The sequence below is a fragment of the Pongo abelii genome, chromosome 5, assembly GCF_028885655.2.
Source record: "Pongo abelii isolate AG06213 chromosome 5, NHGRI_mPonAbe1-v2.0_pri, whole genome shotgun sequence".
Taxonomy (NCBI): domain Eukaryota; kingdom Metazoa; phylum Chordata; class Mammalia; order Primates; family Hominidae; genus Pongo; species Pongo abelii.
This window is the reverse complement of record NC_071990.2, coordinates 43,822,403-43,843,665: the sequence shown is the minus strand read 5'-3', so window position 1 is coordinate 43,843,665 and position 21,263 is coordinate 43,822,403. Positions and strand designations below refer to the sequence as shown.

Sequence of the window (21,263 nt, the reverse complement as noted above, 5' to 3'; positions counted from 1 at the left end):
CCGTCTCTACTAAAAATACAAAACTTAGCCAGCATGGTGGCATATGCCTATAATCCCAGCTACTCAGGAGGTTGAGGCATGAGAATCACTTGAACCCTGGAGGTGGAGGCTGCAGTGTGCCAAGATCTCACAACTGCATTCCAGCCTGGGTGACACCAAAAAATCAGTGTTGCACGTGGAAACTGAAAAAAAAGAACGTTATGTAATAAGATGTGGTACAGAAAGGTAAGACCAAAGAACCCCTTTCTTATTATGATAATTAAATTTCTGACTCTGGTCCCAGAATAATAAAATATCAAATATCAAAAGCTTATGTACCATGATTTTGCTTCCTCTAAGTGGCACATCTTTATTGTCCATTATATTTTGTCCAAAGAACTAAAGGATCTGCAGCCTCTAGCTTCACATACTTTGCATTATCAGGATCAGAAAATAAAATAATTCCTTAAGTCACAAGCTTCCCTGGGCAGTTTTACTACTACCCTTCTGCACAACACATTAAAGGCATATCATACAATTGTTCAGCAGCAAAAGCAAAGTTTACATATTACATCTTTTTTTTTCTTTCTTTCTTTTTTGACAGAGTCTTGCTCTGTTGCCGCCCAGGCTGGAGTACAGTGGAGCGATCTCGGCTCACGCACTCTCCGCCTCCTGGGCTCAAGTGATTCTCCTGTCTCAGCCTCCCAAGTAGCTGGGGTTACAGGCACCTGCCACCGCGCCCGGCTAATTTTTGTATTTTTAGTAGAGATGGGGTTTCGCCATGTTGGCCAGACTGGTCTTGAACTCCTGACCTCAGGTGATTCACCTGCCTTGGCCTCCCAAAGTGCTGGGATTACAGGTGTGAGCCACTGCACCCAGCCAAAACATGAAACTTATGCAGAATTATTTGCTCTGGGGGGATACAACTGAATTCCACTTTCATAATATTCAATTAAAAAAATATTCAATTAAAAAAATTTTTAAAATATTCAATTAAAAAAAACCTCATTCTGGCAGAGGTTGCAGTGAGCCGAGATTGCACCACTGCACTCCAGCCTGGGTGATAGAGTGGCTCCGTCTCAAAGAAAAACAAAAACAAAAACAAAAAAAAACCCCTCATTCTTATGCAAATTCTTAGACCTGGAATCTAGGACTATCATAATCTAACATTATCACAAAAGCAAGTTTTTTTTTTTTTTTTTAAGACAGAGTCTTGCTCTGTTGCCAAGGTGGGAGTGCAGTGGTACGATCTCAGCTCACTGCAACCTCCTCCTTCCGGGTTTAAGGAATTCTCTGCTTCAGCCTCCTGACTAGCTGGGATTACAGGCACATGCCACCATGCCCAGCTAGTTTTTTTTTGTATTTTCAGTAAAGACGAAGTTTCACCATCTTGGCCAGGCTGGTCTTGAACTCCTGACCTCATGATCCACCCGCCTCGGCCTCCCAAAGTGCTTGGATTACAGGTGTGAGCCACCGCGCCCAGCCACAAAAGCAAGTTTTTATTGTCCTAATTCTATTCAAATCTAAGAAAAAAAAATTAACCTTCAAGTACATGTTATTAAAACACTTCATACAGATTATATCACAAACTTTTTTCAGATAAAGTAAATAAAAATGAATTTATTTTAAAAAAAAACCATTTATCATTTCCCAACACATCAATAACCAAGTAGAAAATGAAAAAAACATATAAAAGCCTGGGCAACATAGTAAGACCCTGTTTCTACAAAAAATTTAAAAATTAGCCAGGCATGATGGCACATACCTGTAGTTCTAGCTACTCTGGAGGCTGAGGTGGGAGGACTGTTTGAGCCCAGGAGTTCAAGGCTGTAGTGAGCCATAATTACACACCTGTGAATAGCGACTGATAGCCACTGCACTCCAGCCTGGGCAACATAGTGAGACTTCCATCTCAAAAAAAAAAAAAAAAAGACACTGAACTAATAATTAGGATGGGATATACAAGGAACTCTTGCAAATCAAAAAATAAATAATTTTACCATTTTTCCATGGAAAAATGGACAAAGATTATAAATAAGTAAATCACAGAAGCAGAAACTCAGCTGGCTTACAAGTGTATGAAGAGATCTTCAATATCAATTAGTAATCAGAGAAATGTAAATTAAAGCAAAACAAACAAACATTATACTGGCAAATATTTTTAAACATTAGATGATACCAGTTGTTGTTGAGAATATGGGGGAAACAGGAACTTTTCTGTACTGCTAGGGGGAATGTAAACTGTTACAGCAGGACATTAGAAGCAACCAATGAATTCGTCACTAGGGAAAATGGTCTGTTACCATGGTGGATCCATATCATGGATTACACTGCAAGTAACAGCCATCGAAGCTATCAATTACAAATAAATACAGCCACATGGACACATCTCTAAGGTCACTATTGAAGGAAAATTAAGAAAAAGAATGAAGGCCGGGCGCGGTGGCTCATGCCTGTAATCCCAGCACTTTGGGAGTCCAATGCGGGTGGATCACAAGGTCAGGAGATCGAGACCATCTAGGCTAACACGGTGAAACCCTGTCTCTACTGAAAACACAAAAAAATTAGCCGGGCGCAGTGGCGGGCACCTGTAATCCCAGCTACTCAGGAGGCTGAGGCAGGAGAATGGCGTGAACCCGGGAGGCGGACCTTGCAGCGAGCTGAGATCGCGCCACTGCAGTCCCGCCTGGGCAAAAGAGCGAGACTCCGTCTCAAAAAAAAAAAAAAAGAGAAAAAGAGTAAGATCTATAATAGCACAAAATCATCTTGTAATTAAAAAGCACATATACAAAGCAATAATGGGTAACTTATAAAGATATAGGCCGGGTACAGTGGCTTACGCCTGTAATCCCAGCACTTTGGGAGGCCAAGGCAGGTGGATCATTTGAGGTCAGGAGTTTGAGACCTGCCTGGCCAATATAGTGAAACCCCGTCTCTACGAAAAATACAAAAATTAGCAGCGCGTGGTGGATACATGCCTGTAATCCCAGCTACTCGGGAGGCTGGGGCAGGAGAACTGCTTGAACCCTGGAGGCGGAGGTTGCAGTGAGCTGAGATTGTGCCACTGCACTCCAGCCAGGGCGACAGAGTGACGCTCCATCTCAAAATAAAGAAATAAAGGAATGAAATGAAATGAAAAGGAAAGAAAGAAAGAAAGAAAAAGGAAGGAAGGAAGGAAAGACAGACATCTAAGATATATCAGTGGGTACAAGAGGGTGGGTGGGGTACAGAGGGAGTGGGAAAATCACTATAAAGGGTAAAAGTAGCAAAATACAATGAGAAGGGCCTTGTGCAGCCCATATGTAATAATGTGTTAAGAAGTGATTAGAAATTTTGAATCACTCAACTCCCTATACCTGAGGTCCCCCTTTAAAAAGCTCACCCTTCTTATATATGAAGAAACCAAGACAGTAAGTTACAATAATATAAATTAAGCTACCAATGACAAAGTGCTCAGTCAGCCTTCTATTGATTTTTTTCTTTTTTGAGATGGAGTCTCCCTCTGTAGCCTAGGCTGGAGTGCAGTGGCGAGATCTCGGCTCACCACAACCTCCACCTCCTGGGTCCTGGTTCAAGCAATTCTCCTGCCTCAGCCTCCCAAGTAGCTGGGATTACAGGCACGCGCCACCATGCCCAGCTAATTTTTGTATTTTTAGTAGAGATGGGGTTTCACCATGCTGGCCAGGTTGGTCTTGAACTCCTGACCTCATGATCCACCCACCTCGGCCTCCCAAAGTGCTGGGATTACAAGCGTGAACCACCGCGCCAGGTCTCTGCCTTCTATTGATAACACTAACCTGCCCTAGTTATATCTAAAGAGAAATTTACTTTCATACAGATTTCACAGCTTGTCAACAGCCATATACCTGGAAAGATAAGAAAATTTGTATATCCTTCATCCTTGTGATTCATTCAGGCTGTAGTTTAAGTTTCCTTTCAATTATTCCAAGGAGAATCAGCATGACCAAGCAAAGTAGGTTCCAAAGGCAGGAAGCAGAAGCAATATGATGCTATGGAAGTACCTTTCTGAACAGTCTCTTCTGCCGTTGTAGGGCCCTGGGGCAACCCTTCAATGTAAGTGCTTGGCAACAAGTCTGCTGAGATAGGCTGACCTTGTAGCTTTTGTAGTCTCTCTTGTACAGCACTGGTCAGATCTACATAAGCCTCATCAATGCTGGCACGTTCAATCACAGCAAAACGAGACATTATCTCCATCACTTCAACACTGGCTTCCCGGTACCTAAGAAGTATAAGAATCATTCATGCAGGCAATAAACAGAGGCAACCTTGAGATTGTCTGCTCCACTCCCACCTTGCCATAATGAACAATAATACACAAAATCAAGAGACATATGGCCTAACAGAGACTAGACAATAGTAACTGAAAGGGTCAACGGGCAGGCAGATGGTCAATAATAGAAGCATGGAAAAGGAAGAACCACGGAGGCAAACATTTTTAGCACAATGCCAGAACTACCAAGGCAGAAAGCATTCAGACTATGAACACGTCTATATGACAAGGAACTCTCTAAAAAATAAAGAAATGCCTCAGATTTGTGTATTACTGTGATTACCTATTCCTTTTATTTTCATATATCCACCAAGAAATCTTCTGCTTCTAATTTTGTCTTCAAAAAAAAAAAGGGTAATTTACATGCAACACTGCACTGATCCGTGAACCAGAGTATATGGTCTTCCCCAGGATAGTATTTCTCACCATAAATTAACAAACTGGCATATGGATTTTATACTTCAGTCAACGGTGAGTTTGGTTAACATGTGAACTGGTCATCACCACATACACACACATGCCTTAACCAACCATTTATGGATATACTAATATTCAAATTATCAAGTTGAAGATAAGCACCTAGAATGTGGTGATGTGTCTGGGCAGGCAGACAATCTTCCTCAGGGTATACATACCAATCTCACCATATGTCTTCTATTCAAACTTTAATAAGCAGCTCTTCTGGATCTATACCTAGTTTTCTATGACAATATACAGATATTTTCTTTTTTTTCTTTTTTTTTTTTTCGAGATGAAGTCTTGCTCTTGTCTCCCAGGCTGGAGTGCAATAGTGGCATCTCGCCTCACTGCAACCTCCACCTCCCGGGTTCAAGCGATTTTCCTGCCTCGGCCTCCCGAGTAGCTGGGATTACAGGCGCCTGCCACCACGCCCGGTGAATTTTTTTGTATTTTTAGTAGAGACGGGGTTTCACCATGTTGGCCAGGCTGATCTCGAATTCCTGACCTCAGGTGATCCTCCCGCCTCAGCCTCCCCAAGTGCTGGGATTACAGGCGTGAGCCACCACATCCGGCCAATATACAGATATTTGCTTTGCTTTGGTTTGGACCTGCTTTGTAGTGTCCAGTTCTTTGTTCCTATTGATTATATTTACTATAAAAATGAAAACATTGGTACCTCTTCACCAAGACACCCATAAAAACTAATATAATTATCGTTCTAAAACATTCTCAAATTAGAGAATTACAGAAATACTTAACTTTTTTTTTAAATCATTATTTGAGCTAGGAAGAGGATAGGCCTCAAAGAAAATAAAGAGCAAGACCAGGCGCAGCGGTTCACACCTGTAATCCCAGCACTTTGGGAGGCAGAGGTGGGTGGATCACCTGAGGTCAAGAGTTCGAGACCAGCCTGACCAACATGGAGAAATCCCATTTCTACTAAAAATACAAAATTAGCTGGCATGGTGGCACATGACTGTAATCCCAGCTACTCGGGAGGCTAAGGCAGGAGAATCACTTGAACCCAAGAGGTGGAGGTTGTGGTGAGCCGAGATTGCACCACTGCACCCTAGCCTGGGCAACAAGAGTAAAACTCCATCCCCCACCCACAAAAAATAAAAATAAAAAAAAAGAAAAGAAAGAGCAATATACTCACACACACAGCCAGAAAAGGATACTTGTAATATTGTGAAATATATATTCAGTCTTCATCCCAGTTTCCTGACATACAACTCCAAAAATCCTTGGAATCGCCTAAGTTTTGTCTTTTTGTATGCTACTGTTGACTAATAGCTTCAGGATAGGGCAGGTCACCAAAAAGACCATGGCATAATTAGAGGGTTGGGACTTTTGGCCCCACCCCTTCAACTTCTGGGGAGGGGAGAGGAGGAGAGGTGCTGCAGGTCAAGTTGATCACCCATAGCCAATGGTTTAATCAGTCATGAGTACACAACGGAGCCTCCCTAAAAACCCAAGAGGACAGGGTCTGGAGAGATTCCAAATAGCTGTAATAGTAGAGATTCCTGGAGGGTGGCTCACCCAGGGAGGGCATGAAAGCTCCACACCCCTTCTCACACGCCTTGCTCTATATATCTCTTCATCTTCATCTTTTTTTTGACAGGATCTCACTGTTGCCCAGGCTGGATACAGTGGTTTGATCATGACTCTCTGCAACCACAATCTCCTGGGCTCAAGCAATCCTCCCACCTCAGCTTCCCGAGTAGCTGGGACTAGAGCTGCACAACACCATGTCTAGCTAATTTTTTTATGTTTTTTTGTTTGTTTGTTTGTTTTTTTAATTTTGGTAGAGACGAGGTCTTACTATGTTGCCCAGGCTGGTCTCAAAGCAATCTTCCTGTCTCAGCCTCCCAAAGTGCTAGGATTACAGGCGTGAGCCACCATGCCCAACCTACCTGTATCCTTCGTAATATCTTTTATAATAAACCAATAAACATAAGTAAGTGTTCTCCTGAGTTCTGTGAGTCACTTCAGCAAATTAATCAAATCCGAAGAGGGGGTTGCGGGAACCCCAACTTAAAGCCAGCTGTTCAGACATTCTAAAGGCCTGGACTTGTGATGGAAAGGAAGGAGGGGGTGTTCTTGTGGTATTGAGCCCTCAACATGTGGAATCTGATGCCATCTCCAGGTAGACAGTGTTGGAATTGACTGGGAGGACATGCAGCTGGTGTCTGCTGATTGGTGTGTGGGGAAATACTTCCACACCTTTGGTCACAGATGTCTTCTGTGTTGATTGTTCTTGTGGTGTGAGGAGAGGAAAACCATAGTTTGAGTTTTTCTAAAACAATACTCTATTTCAGTGCTTCCTCACAGCCTCTTGAGCAAATCACTGCAAGGTATTTTTAAGAGTATTTGGAAAACTTAATCTTCAGTCAAGTCTATCTTCTTTTCTAGCAATAATTCCAATGTGGGTCTGGCTATGCCACTCTACCTTTAGACTTCTAATTCACAGAATTAGAATTAGAATTCAGAAGTATGTCAGGTCCTGAGTCAAAGCATGATTCCTATACCACAACACATAGTATAGTGTACCTTGAGAACACAGATACTAGAATCTTAAAAAAACAGATGTGAATCCTCAGTCTTTTACTTAGCTGTCTGAACTTTTTTCTTTCTTGAGACAGGGTCTCACTCTGTCACCCAGACTGGAGTGCAGCGGTGTGATCTGGGCCCACTGCAACCTCTGCCTCCCAGGCTCAAGCAATCCTCTCACCTCAGCTTTCCGAGTAGCCGGGACTGCAAGTGTGTGCCACCATACCTGGCTAATTTTTGTATTTTCTGTTAGAGACGGGGTTTCCCCATGTTGCCCAGGCTGGTCTCCTGGACTCAAGTGATCTGCCCGCCTCAGCCTCCCTAAATGCTAGGATTACAGGCACGAGCCACTATCCCCAGCCTAACTTAAATTATTTAACTTCTCTGAATTTGATTCCTCATCTGTGAAGGGGGAGTAATATTAGTACCTACCTTATAACAATGTCAGATTAAATAGAGATATTGCCTATAGAGAGCTTAACACTGTGCCTGGCATGTGATAATATGTTCAATACATATTAGCTGTTAGGATTAAAGGCTGGGGTTTGTGCCTACCTCTGACTTAGCTATGCTGATATATATCCCCCATTCCAAGGCAAAACTTCTAATATTTGCGGAGAGATAGCTTAATCTAAAAACAAAGAAATCTCCCTTGATATTGTTCAATTATAGCAACTAATTCCTGATATTGTGCTAGAATGTCAGTTTGACTCAGCCTTTCCTGGAAAAATTCTCAGTTTCACAGTCAATTTTTCAAATGCTTTAGATTTTTGGACGAAGAACATGGGAATTGGTATTAGGTCTTAATTTAACAACCAATTTTGAACAATTAAGGAACTGAATAGGTATCAAAGGCAGCAACTCTTATATGGTATAATGGTTTTGAACTGTCCCCAAAACACAATATTAAAATCTGTTTTTCATTTCACAGAGACAAGATGGCTAACCAAAAAGAATTTTTTCAGGTGTTATTTACATGGAACAAATTCAAAACACCAGTTCCTAGCCTCATGGAGTATTATTTTTGACTCCTTTATGTTTCCTTAAATAATGTTTTTTTCTTACTTGGTGAGGTTAGCTTTCCCACGGGACTCACGAACTTGTGCCAGTAGAAGATCAGGACATAACTTCTTAGCATCATCTGCCCACATACTTCTAGTGACCCCAAATGCACGAGCTTCATAACTCACTGCAATTATTCTAAGGTTAGAAAAAAAAGGAAACAGAAAACATATTATATGATCACAAGCAAAAACAAGTAACATTTAACACAAGTAATCTATAAACATATTAGAAACTTTTTGACCACAGATGCCATCATTCAATCCAAAACGAAGCAGTTCAGAAATCTCAAAAGTAGGGCCAGGCACAGTGGCTCATGCTGGCAATTCCTGTACTTTGGGAGGCCAAGGCAGAAGGACTGCTTGAGGCCAGGAGTTCAAGACCTGCCTGGGCAATATAGTGAGCCCTGCCCCCCCAACCAATCCCCATCTCTACCCACTCCCCAAAAAATAAAATCAGCTTGGCATGGTGGGGCGCTCCTGTAGTTCTAACTACTTGGGAGACTTGAAGAGGGATGATCACTTGAGCCCAGGTCAAAGCTGCTGTGAGCTGATGGTGCCACTGCACTCTGGATGGGACAATAGAGAAAGGCCCTGTCACCACCACCACCACCACAACAAAGGACCTGCCACAGTGCCACTGTGTTACCATTGAATAGTTGTGACAATAACAATGATACATACCCGCCACCCTTCCATGATTTGTACTGTACAACTGCACAAGGTTTATTCCTCAAATGAGGATTTTGCCGCTGCTCCACTTGAACAAAAAAACAGTCCATGTCCACGAGAGCAACCACTCGATCCTGTCCAGTAGCCATTTTTCTGTAACATGACATTTTATGTACAGTTAGAAAAACACCTCATACAAAATGCCAGGGAAAACTGTAATTCCATTCTTTCACTGATGAGTTACCATGAGCATGGGAGCATGGAAACTAACAAGAACGAAACAGGCATTTAAATATACACATTGAGTATCCCTTATCTGAAATGGCTGGGATCCAAAGTGCTTGAGATTTTGCATTTTTTTCAAATTTTGCAATATTTGCATTATAATCACCAGTTAAGCATCCGTAATCCAAAAATCCTAAACCTACAACGCTCTAATAAACATTTCCTTTGAATGCTGTGTTGGTGCAAAAAATTTTTTGGATTTTGGAAGATTTCAAATTTCAGATTAGGGATACCCTGAGTGGAAAAAACAGTTTTTAAGATTCTTCACTCAACAACAATCAACAAGGTAGACTTCTGTGACCAAATGTGAGGATTTCTCCCCACCAACAAACAAGCAATCAATTCTGCAGCAGACACCAAGTGGGTATCCTCCAATTCGAGTCTGACATTATCTACCTAGAGAAAGCGTCAGATCTCACAGGTTGATGGCTCAGTCCCACAAGACTGCCCCCTACTTCTGATGCCAATCACAAGCCACAGGTTGTTTTACCTGTGCTTCTAACTGACTGGATATAAATTGGGAATCTCATGAGCCCCTCTTTTGGTTCAGTTAATTTGCCAGAGTGGCTCACAGAACTCAGGGAATCAAATTTACTAGTTTATTATAAAGGATATACAGATGAAGAGATACACATGGCAAGGCATGCCCTCCCTGGGAACACCACTCTCCAGGAACCTCCTTTTGTTCCTATCCAGAAGCTCTTCGAACCCTCTCCTCTTGGGCCTTTTATGGAGACTTCATTGGATAGGCATGACTGACACCCGTGTAGAAATGTGACTGGACAAAAAAGATATGATCTAATACTGATAGACTGGGGAAACCCAGCAAGGCCTGTCCAGATTCTTCCTGGCCTCTCTGGGTAGCATTCCTTCCTCCAGGGTATGGGGTAGGAACTCTTCTGAAATGAAAGTCTTATGACCCATAACCAGAAAGGCAGGGGAAGATTAGAGTCCTGCTTTGGGCAGGTTAAAGGAGTGTAGGAGAAGGTCAGAGAGAGATTCTGTTTTCTGAGGCTTGCTTCAAGAGCTCCAATATTATAACGAAAGCTAGGGGAGTTATGAGCTAGGAACCATGGACAAAAACTAACATACATATATCACAATATCACAGATACTCAATCTGTACTGCTGGCATAAGAATAAATTAGTACAATTTTATGAAGGCAATAGGTATTAAAAGCTTTAAAAATATTTATCCTTAAAAGAACTGACCACAAAATATAAACATAGCCAATTGGCACATAAAAATAGGCTCACCATCATTAGTCACGGGGAAATGGAAATTAAAATGCACATCACCAGGGGAAGAGAACCAATACTGAATCTAGTTGACAGACAAATCTCAAGTATAAATTCAGAGAAAAGAGAAGGAGAAAATAATATATAACATCATAGCATTCATGAAAAATGTCAACCTTTTACCCTGAAATACTTTTAGACTTACAGAAAATTGCAAAAATGGTAGAGTTCTCCTACTCCCAGTTTCCTGATGTTAACATCTTAACACAATTATCAAAATTTAAAAATGAACATTGGTATATTATTAACTACATACTTTACTCCCCCCCCCCCCAATCTGTGGCATTTCCTCGGTTGTTCCTTGTTTTTCATGACCATGACACTTTTTTTTTTTTTTTTTTTTTTGAGACAAAGTCTCGCTGTTGTTCCCCAGGCTGGAGTGCAATGGCTTTATCTCGGCTCACTGCAACCTCCGCCTCCTGGGCGCAAGCAACTCTTCTGCCTCAGCCTCCCGATTAGCTGGGATTACAGGCACCTGCCACCATGCCAGCTAATTTTTGTATTTTTAGTAGAGACAGGGTTTCACTGTGTTGGCGAGGCTGGTCTCGAACTCCTGACCTCAGGTGATCCGCCTGCCTCGGCCTCCCAAAGTGCTGGGATTACAGGTGTAAGCCACCGCGCCCGCCGACCATGACACCTTTAAAGAGTATTAGTCAGTTTTTTTTTGTCACCCAGGCTGGAATGCAGCGGAGCAACCTTGGCCCACTGCAAGCTTTGCCTCCCGGGTTCATGCCATTCTCCTGCCTCAGTCTCCCAAGTAGCTGGGACCACAGGCGTCCACCACCACGCCCGGCTAATTTTTTTTTTTGTATTTTTAGTAGAGATGGGGTTTCACCTTCTCAGCCAAGATGGTCTCGATCTCCTGACCTCGTGATCCGCACGCCTCGGCCTCCCAAAGTGCTGGGATTACAGACGTGAGCCACCTCGCCCAGCCTAGTCAGTTATTTTGAGAATGTCTCTTAATTTGGGTTTGTCTGATGTTTTCTCATGATTAAGATTATGCATTTTGGGCAAGAATATAATGGCAGTGATGAGGGGGGTGAAATACATTCTGTCAATATATCTTATTACCTATTTAACCATGATCAGTGAAATGTTTTTTGCCACATTTGTCATTATAAGGTTACTATTTTTCCTTTTGTAACTTAAAAATATCAAAGATACTTTCAGACGGCAAACATCCTGTTTTCTCTTCAACCTTTCAATCACTAAGCACCCATCAGTGGCTCGTGCCTGTAACAATTACTTTGTAACATTCTGTGATTTTTCTACTACTCATGTAAATTTCTTAAACACAAGAGAAAACTCAATCTAACAGATAAACATAGAAAAAGGTATGAATGGTAGCTTGGAAGAATAAACCTTACATGCTTGAGAGTGGATGCTGACTATTATTTAACATTTTTAGTAATCTGGAAGAAGAAATATAAAGCAGTGGCTCCCAAAATTTGCTATATATTAAAATCACCTGGGAATCTTTACGTTTCTTTTTTTGTTTTTTTGAGACGGAGTCTTGCTCTGTCGCCCAGGCTGGAGTGCAGTGGCACAATCTCGGTTCACTGCAACCTCCCTGTCCCGGGTTCACGCCATTCTCCTGCCTCAGCCTCCCGAGTAGCTGGGATTACACACGTGCGCACCACCCTGCCTGGCTTTTTTGTATTTTGAGTAAAGATGGGGTTTTGCCATGTTGGCCAGGCTGCTTTAAATACTATTGATATTTGACTTCCACAACTATATATACTAACTTAATTGGTATGGGTATGACCTGGGCATGAGTTTTTTTGTTGTTGTTGTTTTTGAGATAGAGTTTCGCTCTCGTTGCGCAGGCTGGAGTGCAATGGCACAGTCTCGGCTCACTGCAACCTCCGCCTCCCGGGTTCAAGCGATTCCCGTGCCTCAGCCTCCCAGGTAGCTGGGACTACAGGCGCACGCCACCACGCCCAGCTAATTTTTGTATTTCGAGTAGAGACAGGGTTTCACCATGTTGGCCAGGCTAGTCTCTAACTCCTGACCTTAGGCGATCCACCCACCTCAGCCTCCCAAAGTGCTGGGATTACAGGCCTGAGTCACCACGCTCGGCCTAGCATGGGGATTTTTTTTTTTTTCTAGACAGTCTGGGTCTGTCACCCAGGCTGGAGTGTAGTGGTGAGATCTCAGCTCACTGCAACCTCCACCTCCCGGATTCAAGCGATTCCTCTGCCTCAGCCTCCCCATTAGCTGGGACTACAGGCGCGTGCCACCCCGCCCGGCTACTTTTTTGTATTTTTAGTAGAGACGGGGTTTCACCGTGTTAGCCAGGATGGTCTGGATCTCCTGACCTCGTGATCCGCCCGCCTCAGCCTCCCAAAGTGCTGGGATTACAGGCGTGTGCCACCGCGCCCGGCCGGGGATTTTTAAAAGCTCTCCAGGTAATTCCAATATGCAGCAGTTTGAGAGACAAGACCTAAATAAGACAATCGAAACACCAGCAATCCATGATTTAAATACGAGAAACACAGGTTATACAGTTGAGTGAGCACCCAACTGTATTCTAAAAAAAGTTTTTCAAAAACTAACATTCACCTTGAAAAAAAAACGTGTCTTACAACTGCAAAGCAGGAAGGTGAGTGGAAAGAAAAATAATTAAAATCAGAGCAGTCAAAGCATTAATTCCTTATAAATTCCAGTCGACCACGCCTAAAACAGGCAGAATGTGATACTTTAAACATTTACAAGTTAAAACCATAACATGCCAGAAATCCCTCTACTTTGAAGTGGCTTTTCAGTAGTATTGGAACAGATTGAGCCAACAAATAGTATTGTCACACACACAAAAAAAACACAGGCTAAGCACCATATTAGATCCAAATACCAGAAGTGGAGCAGGAATAGGAAGCAGTGATTTATGTTCAGCACACAATTTACTAAGCACACAATCACAAAAACAGACATGCAGACTTTAACAGATAATAAAGCTGTTGAGGTTTTCCGTTTATGTATTTACTCGAGAAAGCAAGAGCTTTATTTATTTATTTTTGAGACGGAGTTTCGCTCTGTCGCCCAGGCTGCAGTGCAAAGGCGCGATCTCGGCTCACTGAACCTCCGCCTCCCGGGATCAACCGATTCTCCCACCTCAGCCTCCCGAGTAGCTGGGATTACAGGCGCTCGCCGCCACGCCTGTATAAAAATACTAAAAATGCAAACATAATTTTTGTATTTTTAGTAGAGACGGGGTTTCACCATGTTGGTGAGGCTGGTCTCAAACTCCTGAACCTCAGGTGATCCACCCGCCTCGGCCTCCCAAAGTGCTGGGATTACAGGCGTGAGCCACCGCGCCCGGCCAAGAGCTTTATAAAGATGGAAAATGAAGAAGACTTTCTGCCCAAGCCATGCTTTTGGATAAGGATTACACTACTTTGAAATCTTATATATAGCACTTGGCCAATTATCAAAACTGCACAAACCTTCACTGATTGCAATTATTCCCTTTAAACATCTCGAGTTACCCCAATCCGCACAAAACAAGTTTAGTGCCCACCAGGTAATAATACATCCAGGAAAATAATTCCAAGAGAGAGGTTTAAGAACTACAGGGAAAAACATACTTTTTTCTACAAGAAAAATCTTAAGAGGACAGTACCAGGGCCTTATCCCTGTTAGCATGATTTATATTTCACGTAACGTTGGCCCAGTCACTGCTACATTATAAAACCAATAGTCAAGGAAACATAGAAAGTCTGAACACAGTGACAGCGAACAGTTCTAAATTTTCTTACCAAGGTAACAAACACCTGGCAAAACTGCCAGCAGCGGTTGCCGAAAATGCTGGGTTCGGTGCCCACTGGAAGGAAAATGGAAGGGCTCTTGAATATCTTTTCGCCTTTCTGGGAGCGGTCCAGTGAGTTTCGAGCGAGATTTATTCCCTGTGACAACGGAGAAACCGAGAAGGGATCGTAAAGGATCCTGCCCGGGCAAGCGATCCCAGCAGGAATCAGCCAAGTGCGGCGCGCCCAGCAACGAAGCCGCCAGACTGAGGTCTGACAGCGCGCCCGCTGCGAAGGGCCGTTGACGCGGCTGCGCACCGTGGCCCTTCCGCCTCCCGCCCCGCCCACCTAGGCTCAACCTTCACACGGGAGCCGCCACTTCCGCGGGCGCCTGCGCAGTGGCGGGCCGGGCGCGTGCGCAGCGCCGGCTTCTTCCCAGCGAGAGCTACTGCTCACGCTCCTCCTCCAGCTTCCCACCCCCGCCTGCCCGCCGCAGTCCGGTACCAACGGGTGGTCTCGCCGAGGGAGCTGTCGTGCCTCGTGGTCCCGGGACTGCAGTGGTGTGCGCTCTCGGCGCGTGGCGTTAGGCGTGGCACTAGGCATGGCGATGGATCAAGTAAACGCGTTGTGCGAGCAGCTGGTGAAAGCGGTGACGGTCATGATGGACCCCAACTCCACCCAGCGCTACCGGCTGGAAGCTCTCAAGGTAGCTGGGGTCCTGGCGTCCTGGGCCGGTCCCGACACCCTCTCCCAGCCCCGGCAGCTCCGGCGCCGCCTGTAACTGGGGTAGTCTCCCGCCCACGCGGCTCCTGGACCTCCTTTCCCAACTCCCCGGGACCTTCTCCTCGCGGCCCTCCGCGCCTCTCCCAAACCCCCGCCTTCTCTACTCGCCGCTCCTGTCCTTTGCCTGGGACACTCCGGTCCCTAGCTGCTTCTCATCTCGCCGCAGCTTCCCACAGCCCTCTCCTCCCCCGTTCCTCGCTTCTGTGCACTCTTGTCCGCGACACGACCCTCGCCCATTTTCATTCCCCAAGCCCGACATCTCCTCGCCTTCCCGAGGCGCACGTGTAGATCCCGCCCCCAACGCCAGCTTCATTCTTTATGGTCTCCCCTGCACTAAACGTTTTCCTGCTGGCCCACTCACCTGACCCGAACTGACCGAGCTCCAGCCCCTCTAGTACCCTTATGCTTATATCCTTTAACATCTCTCGCTAACTTTCGTTTGTGGCTTGGACATTTCCCGGGGAAATTCTCGCACCCCTACTTCTCCCATGTTTTTGAGTGTAATATTTTTAGGCTATTTTGCGCAAAGATAACTTCTACCACTTACTTTGCATTTTAACAAGGGCACTTTGGTTTCCTGAAAGTAGTTTGCTTGAGACCCGAATGCTCTGCTCTTGGGACTGACTTATGCTGCAGTTTGGGGGTGCTAATACAATTCAAGCTTACTTGCCCATAAAACAACGTGTGTGGGCTGTGAGAAATGGCCATTTAGGAGAAAATACTTGTGCTGTACATTTTTAAAGTGATGTTAACTTCAAAAAAGAGAGTGACCACCACTTGGAGGAAATGTTACAATATGTAGATGTATGCCAAAGGGTTTGGAATCAGAAACAATTGGGTTCTATTAGTTTGGTTTTTATTATTAATATTTAAAATAGACACAAAAGTGGAGAGAATACGACAGTGATTCTGCATGTTCCTGTCACCTAAATTCAGCAATTAAAGATTTTACCGCATTTACTTTTTCCACCGCCTATCCTCTCTCCCTGCCTCGAAGGTTTTTAGAAGAAACCCTAGAAATTGTTATTTCACCCCTATGTACATCAGGGGGATGTCTCTAACAAATAATTTCTTATTCCTTTGTGTCCATTTTTTTCCAACACTAGTAGGGCTACTGTTGGCCGTAGCATGGAAAAAATCTGGAAACATCACGCTGGAAGGAATGTTTATCAGTTCTTTATTCATAATATACGTGTAATATATATACATAAAATAGAGTGAACACCCCTTGGAGGAAATGTTATATATATATAACATTTTATGTGTTTTATATTTTTATTTTTATATTAAATATATATTTTAAAAGCAACTGTGCTTGGAGATCCATATAATATTGATCTAGGTTTTGCGACTTTAAACATATAGCTTAGGTTGGAGTTTCTTTTTGACATAGGGTCTCACTCTGGTTGTCCAGGCTGGCGTGCAGTGGTGAGATCTCCGCTCACTCCAGCCTTGATTTCCCGAGCTCAAGTGATTCTCCTACCACTTCAGCCTCATGAGTAGCTGGGATTACAGGCACCTGCCACCATGCCCCGCTAATTTTAAAAAATATTTTTAATAGGCCGGGCGCAGTGGCTCACGCCTGTAATCCCAGCACTTTGGGAGGCCAAGGCAGGTGGATCACCTGAGGTCAGGAGTTCAAGACCAGCCTGGTCAACATGATGAAACCCCGTTTCTACTAAAAATACAAAAATTAGCTGGGTGTGGTGGCGTGCACTTGTAGTCTCAGCTACTTGGGCTCGGGAGGCCGGGGCAGGAGAACTGCTTGAACCTGGAAGGCAGAGGTTGCAGTGAGCTGAGATCATGCCATTGCACTCCAGTCTGGGTGACAGAGTGAGATTCCGTCTCAAAAAAAAAAAAAAAAAAAAATTATATATATATATTTATATACATATTTATTTATATATTTATATATATTTATATATATTTATGTATATATTTATTTATATATATTTATATATTTATTTATATATATATTTATTTATATATATTTATATATTTATTTATATATATATTTATTTATATATATTTATATATATATTTATTTATTTATATATATTTATATATATTTATATATATATATATATATATATTTAGTAGAGATGGGGTTTCGCCATGTTGCCTAGGCTAGTCTCGAACTCCTAGACTCAAGTAGTCCTCCCATCTCAGCCTCCCAGTGTGCGAGCCACCGCACCCGGCCTGGTTGGAGTTTCTTAAGATGAAATTCTTTTAGTCCCTATTCTCTCACCCCTCGAAAGGAAACACTAACTTTTTTTCTTTCAGTTTTGTGAAGAGTTTAAAGAAAAGTGTCCTATCTGTGTCCCCTGTGGCTTGAGGTTGGCTGAGAAAACACAAATTGCCATCGTCAGACATTTTGGCCTTCAGATCCTGGAACACGTTGTCAAGTAAGGAGCTCTTGGACATTACCACTGAAGTCTGAGAGAACAGATCTTTATATCTTATATAACCTATAGAGATGCTGTTTAGGTGAGTAGAGAAGAGCAATCTCCAAGAAGAAAGGAGTGATCCCGTAGATGTTATCAGAACCTCACAGGAGCTCTCATTCAAGATTTAACCTTTCTTTTCTTCAGTTTCTTCATCCATGTAAAGTGTGTGGTACATATTACCCATTCAACAAATATTACCTGCCATTTAGCCGGTACTTACTGAGCTCTGACTATATGCCAGTAGCCCTCAAAGCCTTTTTAGAGTAATGCAATGTATAGGTCAGTGAATCTCTGATTAGGCACTGTGGCTTTTTTCTCTCTCTCTTTCTGAGTTTGTGTGCCTTCTCTGGGTGGTACATCCAAAGCAGGATTATATGAGAATAACTGAAAACCCCTCCTAACTTGATTGTCCTACCCTCAACACCTATCAGAAGAGGTAGCCTTTAAGACTTAGCCATAGTTTTTCCGGAATTGTTTTGTAAGCCAGCACAGAAAATGAGTGATGTCAAAATTGCATTTTCTGAAAAGCAAGTACATTGTTGCAGCTGACCTAGATGTATATTCACTTTTGGCCCATCAATAAAATCATGAGGAAAAGCTGATGTGTGGTACAAATCTTGTGCGGATTCCAGTTAATGGACCACTGCATATATAAAACCTTTTCCCAAGAATTTTTCTGTTAGTATTTTGGTTAAATGTAGATCATTTTTGCCCATTTGTTGACGGGTACAAAATCCAAAGTATAATTTCTTAATGAAATCTCCAGTGTAATCAAATGTAGAAATCCATGCTATTCTCTTGTAAAGACAAGACTTCTAAAGTGATTCTGTTGACTTTATGCATTTTGGTGGCCAGGTTTCGGTGGAACGGCATGTCTCGATTGGAGAAGGTGTATCTGAAGAACAGTGTCATGGAGCTGATTGCAAATGTAAGGAATGGGTGGTTGGGAGACATGTTTCCAAGGTAGTTTAGGCAAAGCATGACTTCTTCAATAGAGAGTTTGTGTAAAAATTCACTGGTTCTAAATAGGTCAGACAGCACAAGAAATCATAATTCAGGCCAGGCACAGTGACTCACACCTGTAATTCCAGCGCTTTGGGAAGCCGAGGTAGGAGGATCACCTGCATCTAAGAATTCGAGAGCAGCTTAGGCAATGCAGTGAGACCCCATCTCTACCAAAAATACAAAAATTGGCTGAGCGTGGTGGCGCATGCCTGTGGCCCAGCTACTCAGGAGGCTGAGGTGGGAGGACTGTCTGAGCCCAGGAGATCCAGGCTGCAGTGAGCCGTGATGGTGCCATGGCACTCCAGCCTGTGCAACAGAGCAAGACCCTATCTCAAAAACAAAACAAAACAAAAACCAGAAAGCATAATTCAGCATATGTCTCTTACTAGGTTTAATTAATCATGCTTATGTATTGACTTCTATTTTTTAAATTATAAAGACAGGGCAGAGGAGATTAAATATTTTCAACAAATCAATAAGATTCTTAGATCTAAATTAGACTGAAACACTGTCTATTTTATTTTCTTTTATTCCAAACAACTACTATGTGATACTAATGATGAAAAACGTGCAGAATTTTAAGTATGCAGAATGAATTTGTTTCAAGTATTAGAATATGACTTTTTTTTTTTTTTTTTTGGAGACAGGGTCTCTGTTGCTCTGGCTGGATTGCGTTAGCATGATCATGCAGCCTCGAACTCCTGGGCTCAAGTGATCTTCTCGCCTTAGCCTACCAAGTAGCTGGGATTATAGGCATGTGGTACCATGCCCAGCTAATTTTGTTTTTGTTTTTAGAGAGGCAGGGTCTCACTGTGTTTCCCAGGCTATTCTGGTCTCAAACCCCTGGCCTCAAGCAATCCTCCCACCCACCTTGGCTTTCCAAAATGCTGAGATTACAGGTGTGATGACTGGATGACTGTCTCTTTAAACACAAAACAGAATATGACTTTAAACATGTTCAAAATTGTAGCCTATTTTCTTTCTTGGTTTTTTTAAATAAAAGACATGAGAGATGGGATCTTCTAATACTTCTGCGTCTTCTAGTATTAGAACTATTGGTAAAATATTCATTTGCCCCTTCGTGCCCTTCCATTTTATCAGCTACTCACTATACTCCTTATTTCTATACTTTTCCTCCCTGGCCTTCTGCAAACTGAAACAATCAATATGAGAATCTTTTCATTTTGTAAAGAATAGTGATGTCATCCTAGCTCTCTATATGACAGCCTTTTTATTAGGTGATGCAACCCTCACTTAAGCTTTAAGTGGAAGAGTGATTAGCGAGAATGCAGGACAAGTGACTTAGGCATGAAGAACAGGTTCATTTGTTCTGTTTGGTTTAAAAGTAGGCCTGCTGATAAATTTTGTACAACTCTACAGCCCAGCTTTTTTCTGGAATTCTGGAATCCAGTCTTGCATATCTCTTAATATCTCTTGTTCTTTTTCAGGGAACATTGAACATTTTGGAAGAGGAGAACCATATTAAAGATGCTCTGTCTCGAATTGTAGTGGAAATGATCAAGCGAGAGTGGCCACAGCATTGGCCTGACATGCTAATAGAATTGGACACTCTTTCCAAACAAGGGGTATGAAACACAGCTATATCAGTTTGGTATACTTTTCCTTGGAACAAACTTCAGGGTTTGTTGTTTGATTTTGTTTGTGGTTTTTTTTTTTTTTTTGGCAACAGAAAATAGCCTTCGGATATACATAAAATGAAAAGATATTTTAGTTTTTAACTAGCTTATTTCTATTGGTGTAGGAAACACAGACAGAATTGGTGATGTTTATCCTTTTGCGACTGGCAGAGGATGTAGTGACTTTTCAGACACTTCCCCCTCAAAGAAGAAGGGACATCCAGCAAACATTAACCCAGAACATGGAAAGGATCTTCAGTTTTCTGCTTAACACACTTCAAGAAAATGTAAACAAGTATCAGCAAGTGGTAAGGGATACCGCTACCTATAAATTTCTGTTTTCCAATATGAGTGTTTTTGCTTAATCTTACAGTAATGAACTAGGGTGTCTAGGTCAGCAAAATGAAAGCCTATTTTATAAGCAAAAAAATAAAAAACTAGGAAATGACAGAAAAACTGGAGCTCATTTTCTTTCTTTTTTTTTTTTTTTTTTTTTTTGAGATGGAGGCTCGCTCTGTCGCCCAGGCTGGAGTGCAGTGGCGTGATCTCGGCTCACTGCAACCTCTGCCTCCCAGGTTCAAGCGATTCTCCTGCCTCAGCCTCCCAAGTAGCTGGGACTACAGGTGCCCGCCACCACACCCGGCTAATTTTTTGTATTTCTAGTAGAGACGGGGTTTCACCGTGTTAGCCAGGATGGTCTCGATCTGACCTCATGATCTGCCCGCCTCCCAAAGTGCTGGGATTATAGGCGTGAGCCACGGCGCCTGGCCTTTTTTTTTTTAAAAAGAGATAGGGATCTCGGCTTACTGCAGCCTCCACCTCCTGGGATTACAGGCATGTGCCACCACACCTGGCTAATTTTTGTATTTTTAGTAGAGATGGAGTTTTGCTGTGTTAGCAAGGCTAGTTTCAAACTCCTGACCTCAGGTGGTCTACCCACCTTGCTCTCCCAAAGTGCTGAGATTATAGGTGTGAGCCACTGAGCCCAGCCCTAGGTGTTATTCTTAATTTTATTTTCAGAAGTTCCTTAGGAAAATACTAATTTTTTTTTT

General features: G+C 42.8%; 2 protein-coding genes across 7 annotated transcripts in view; one reads left to right on the top strand and one right to left on the bottom strand.

The window, feature by feature from the left end:
• Positions 1-14,664, bottom strand: part of POLH (DNA polymerase eta) — a 41,881-nt gene extending 27,217 nt beyond the window's left edge. Inside the window, exons 1-4 of one of the 5 annotated variants that reach the window (XM_024248106.3) lie at positions 14,352-14,664; positions 9,025-9,165; positions 8,345-8,479; positions 4,002-4,219 (exon numbers count right to left, since the gene is read on the bottom strand). In XM_024248106.3, the coding sequence (XP_024103874.2) occupies positions 4,002-4,219; positions 8,345-8,479; positions 9,025-9,161 (490 nt within the window). In that variant the 5' untranslated portion in view covers positions 9,162-9,165; positions 14,352-14,664. Of the gene's footprint in view, positions 1-4,001; positions 4,220-5,885; positions 8,315-8,344; positions 8,480-9,024; positions 9,166-14,351 lie in introns of those variants that run through there. The other 4 variants (XM_054557551.2, XM_063724807.1, XM_054557552.2 and 1 more) reach the window with 4 other exon arrangements.
• Positions 14,665-14,729: 65 nt separating this feature from the next.
• XPO5 (exportin 5) overlaps positions 14,730-21,263 on the top strand; it is a 55,014-nt gene continuing 48,480 nt past the window's right edge. For both annotated transcript variants that reach the window (XM_024248104.3, XM_024248103.3), the window contains exons 1-5: positions 14,730-15,045; positions 17,406-17,527; positions 18,425-18,497; positions 20,023-20,160; positions 20,337-20,519. In XM_024248104.3, coding sequence (XP_024103872.1) covers positions 14,941-15,045; positions 17,406-17,527; positions 18,425-18,497; positions 20,023-20,160; positions 20,337-20,519 — 621 coding nt within the window. In that variant the 5' untranslated portion in view covers positions 14,730-14,940. The remainder of the gene's footprint in view (positions 15,046-17,405; positions 17,528-18,424; positions 18,498-20,022; positions 20,161-20,336; positions 20,520-21,263) is intronic.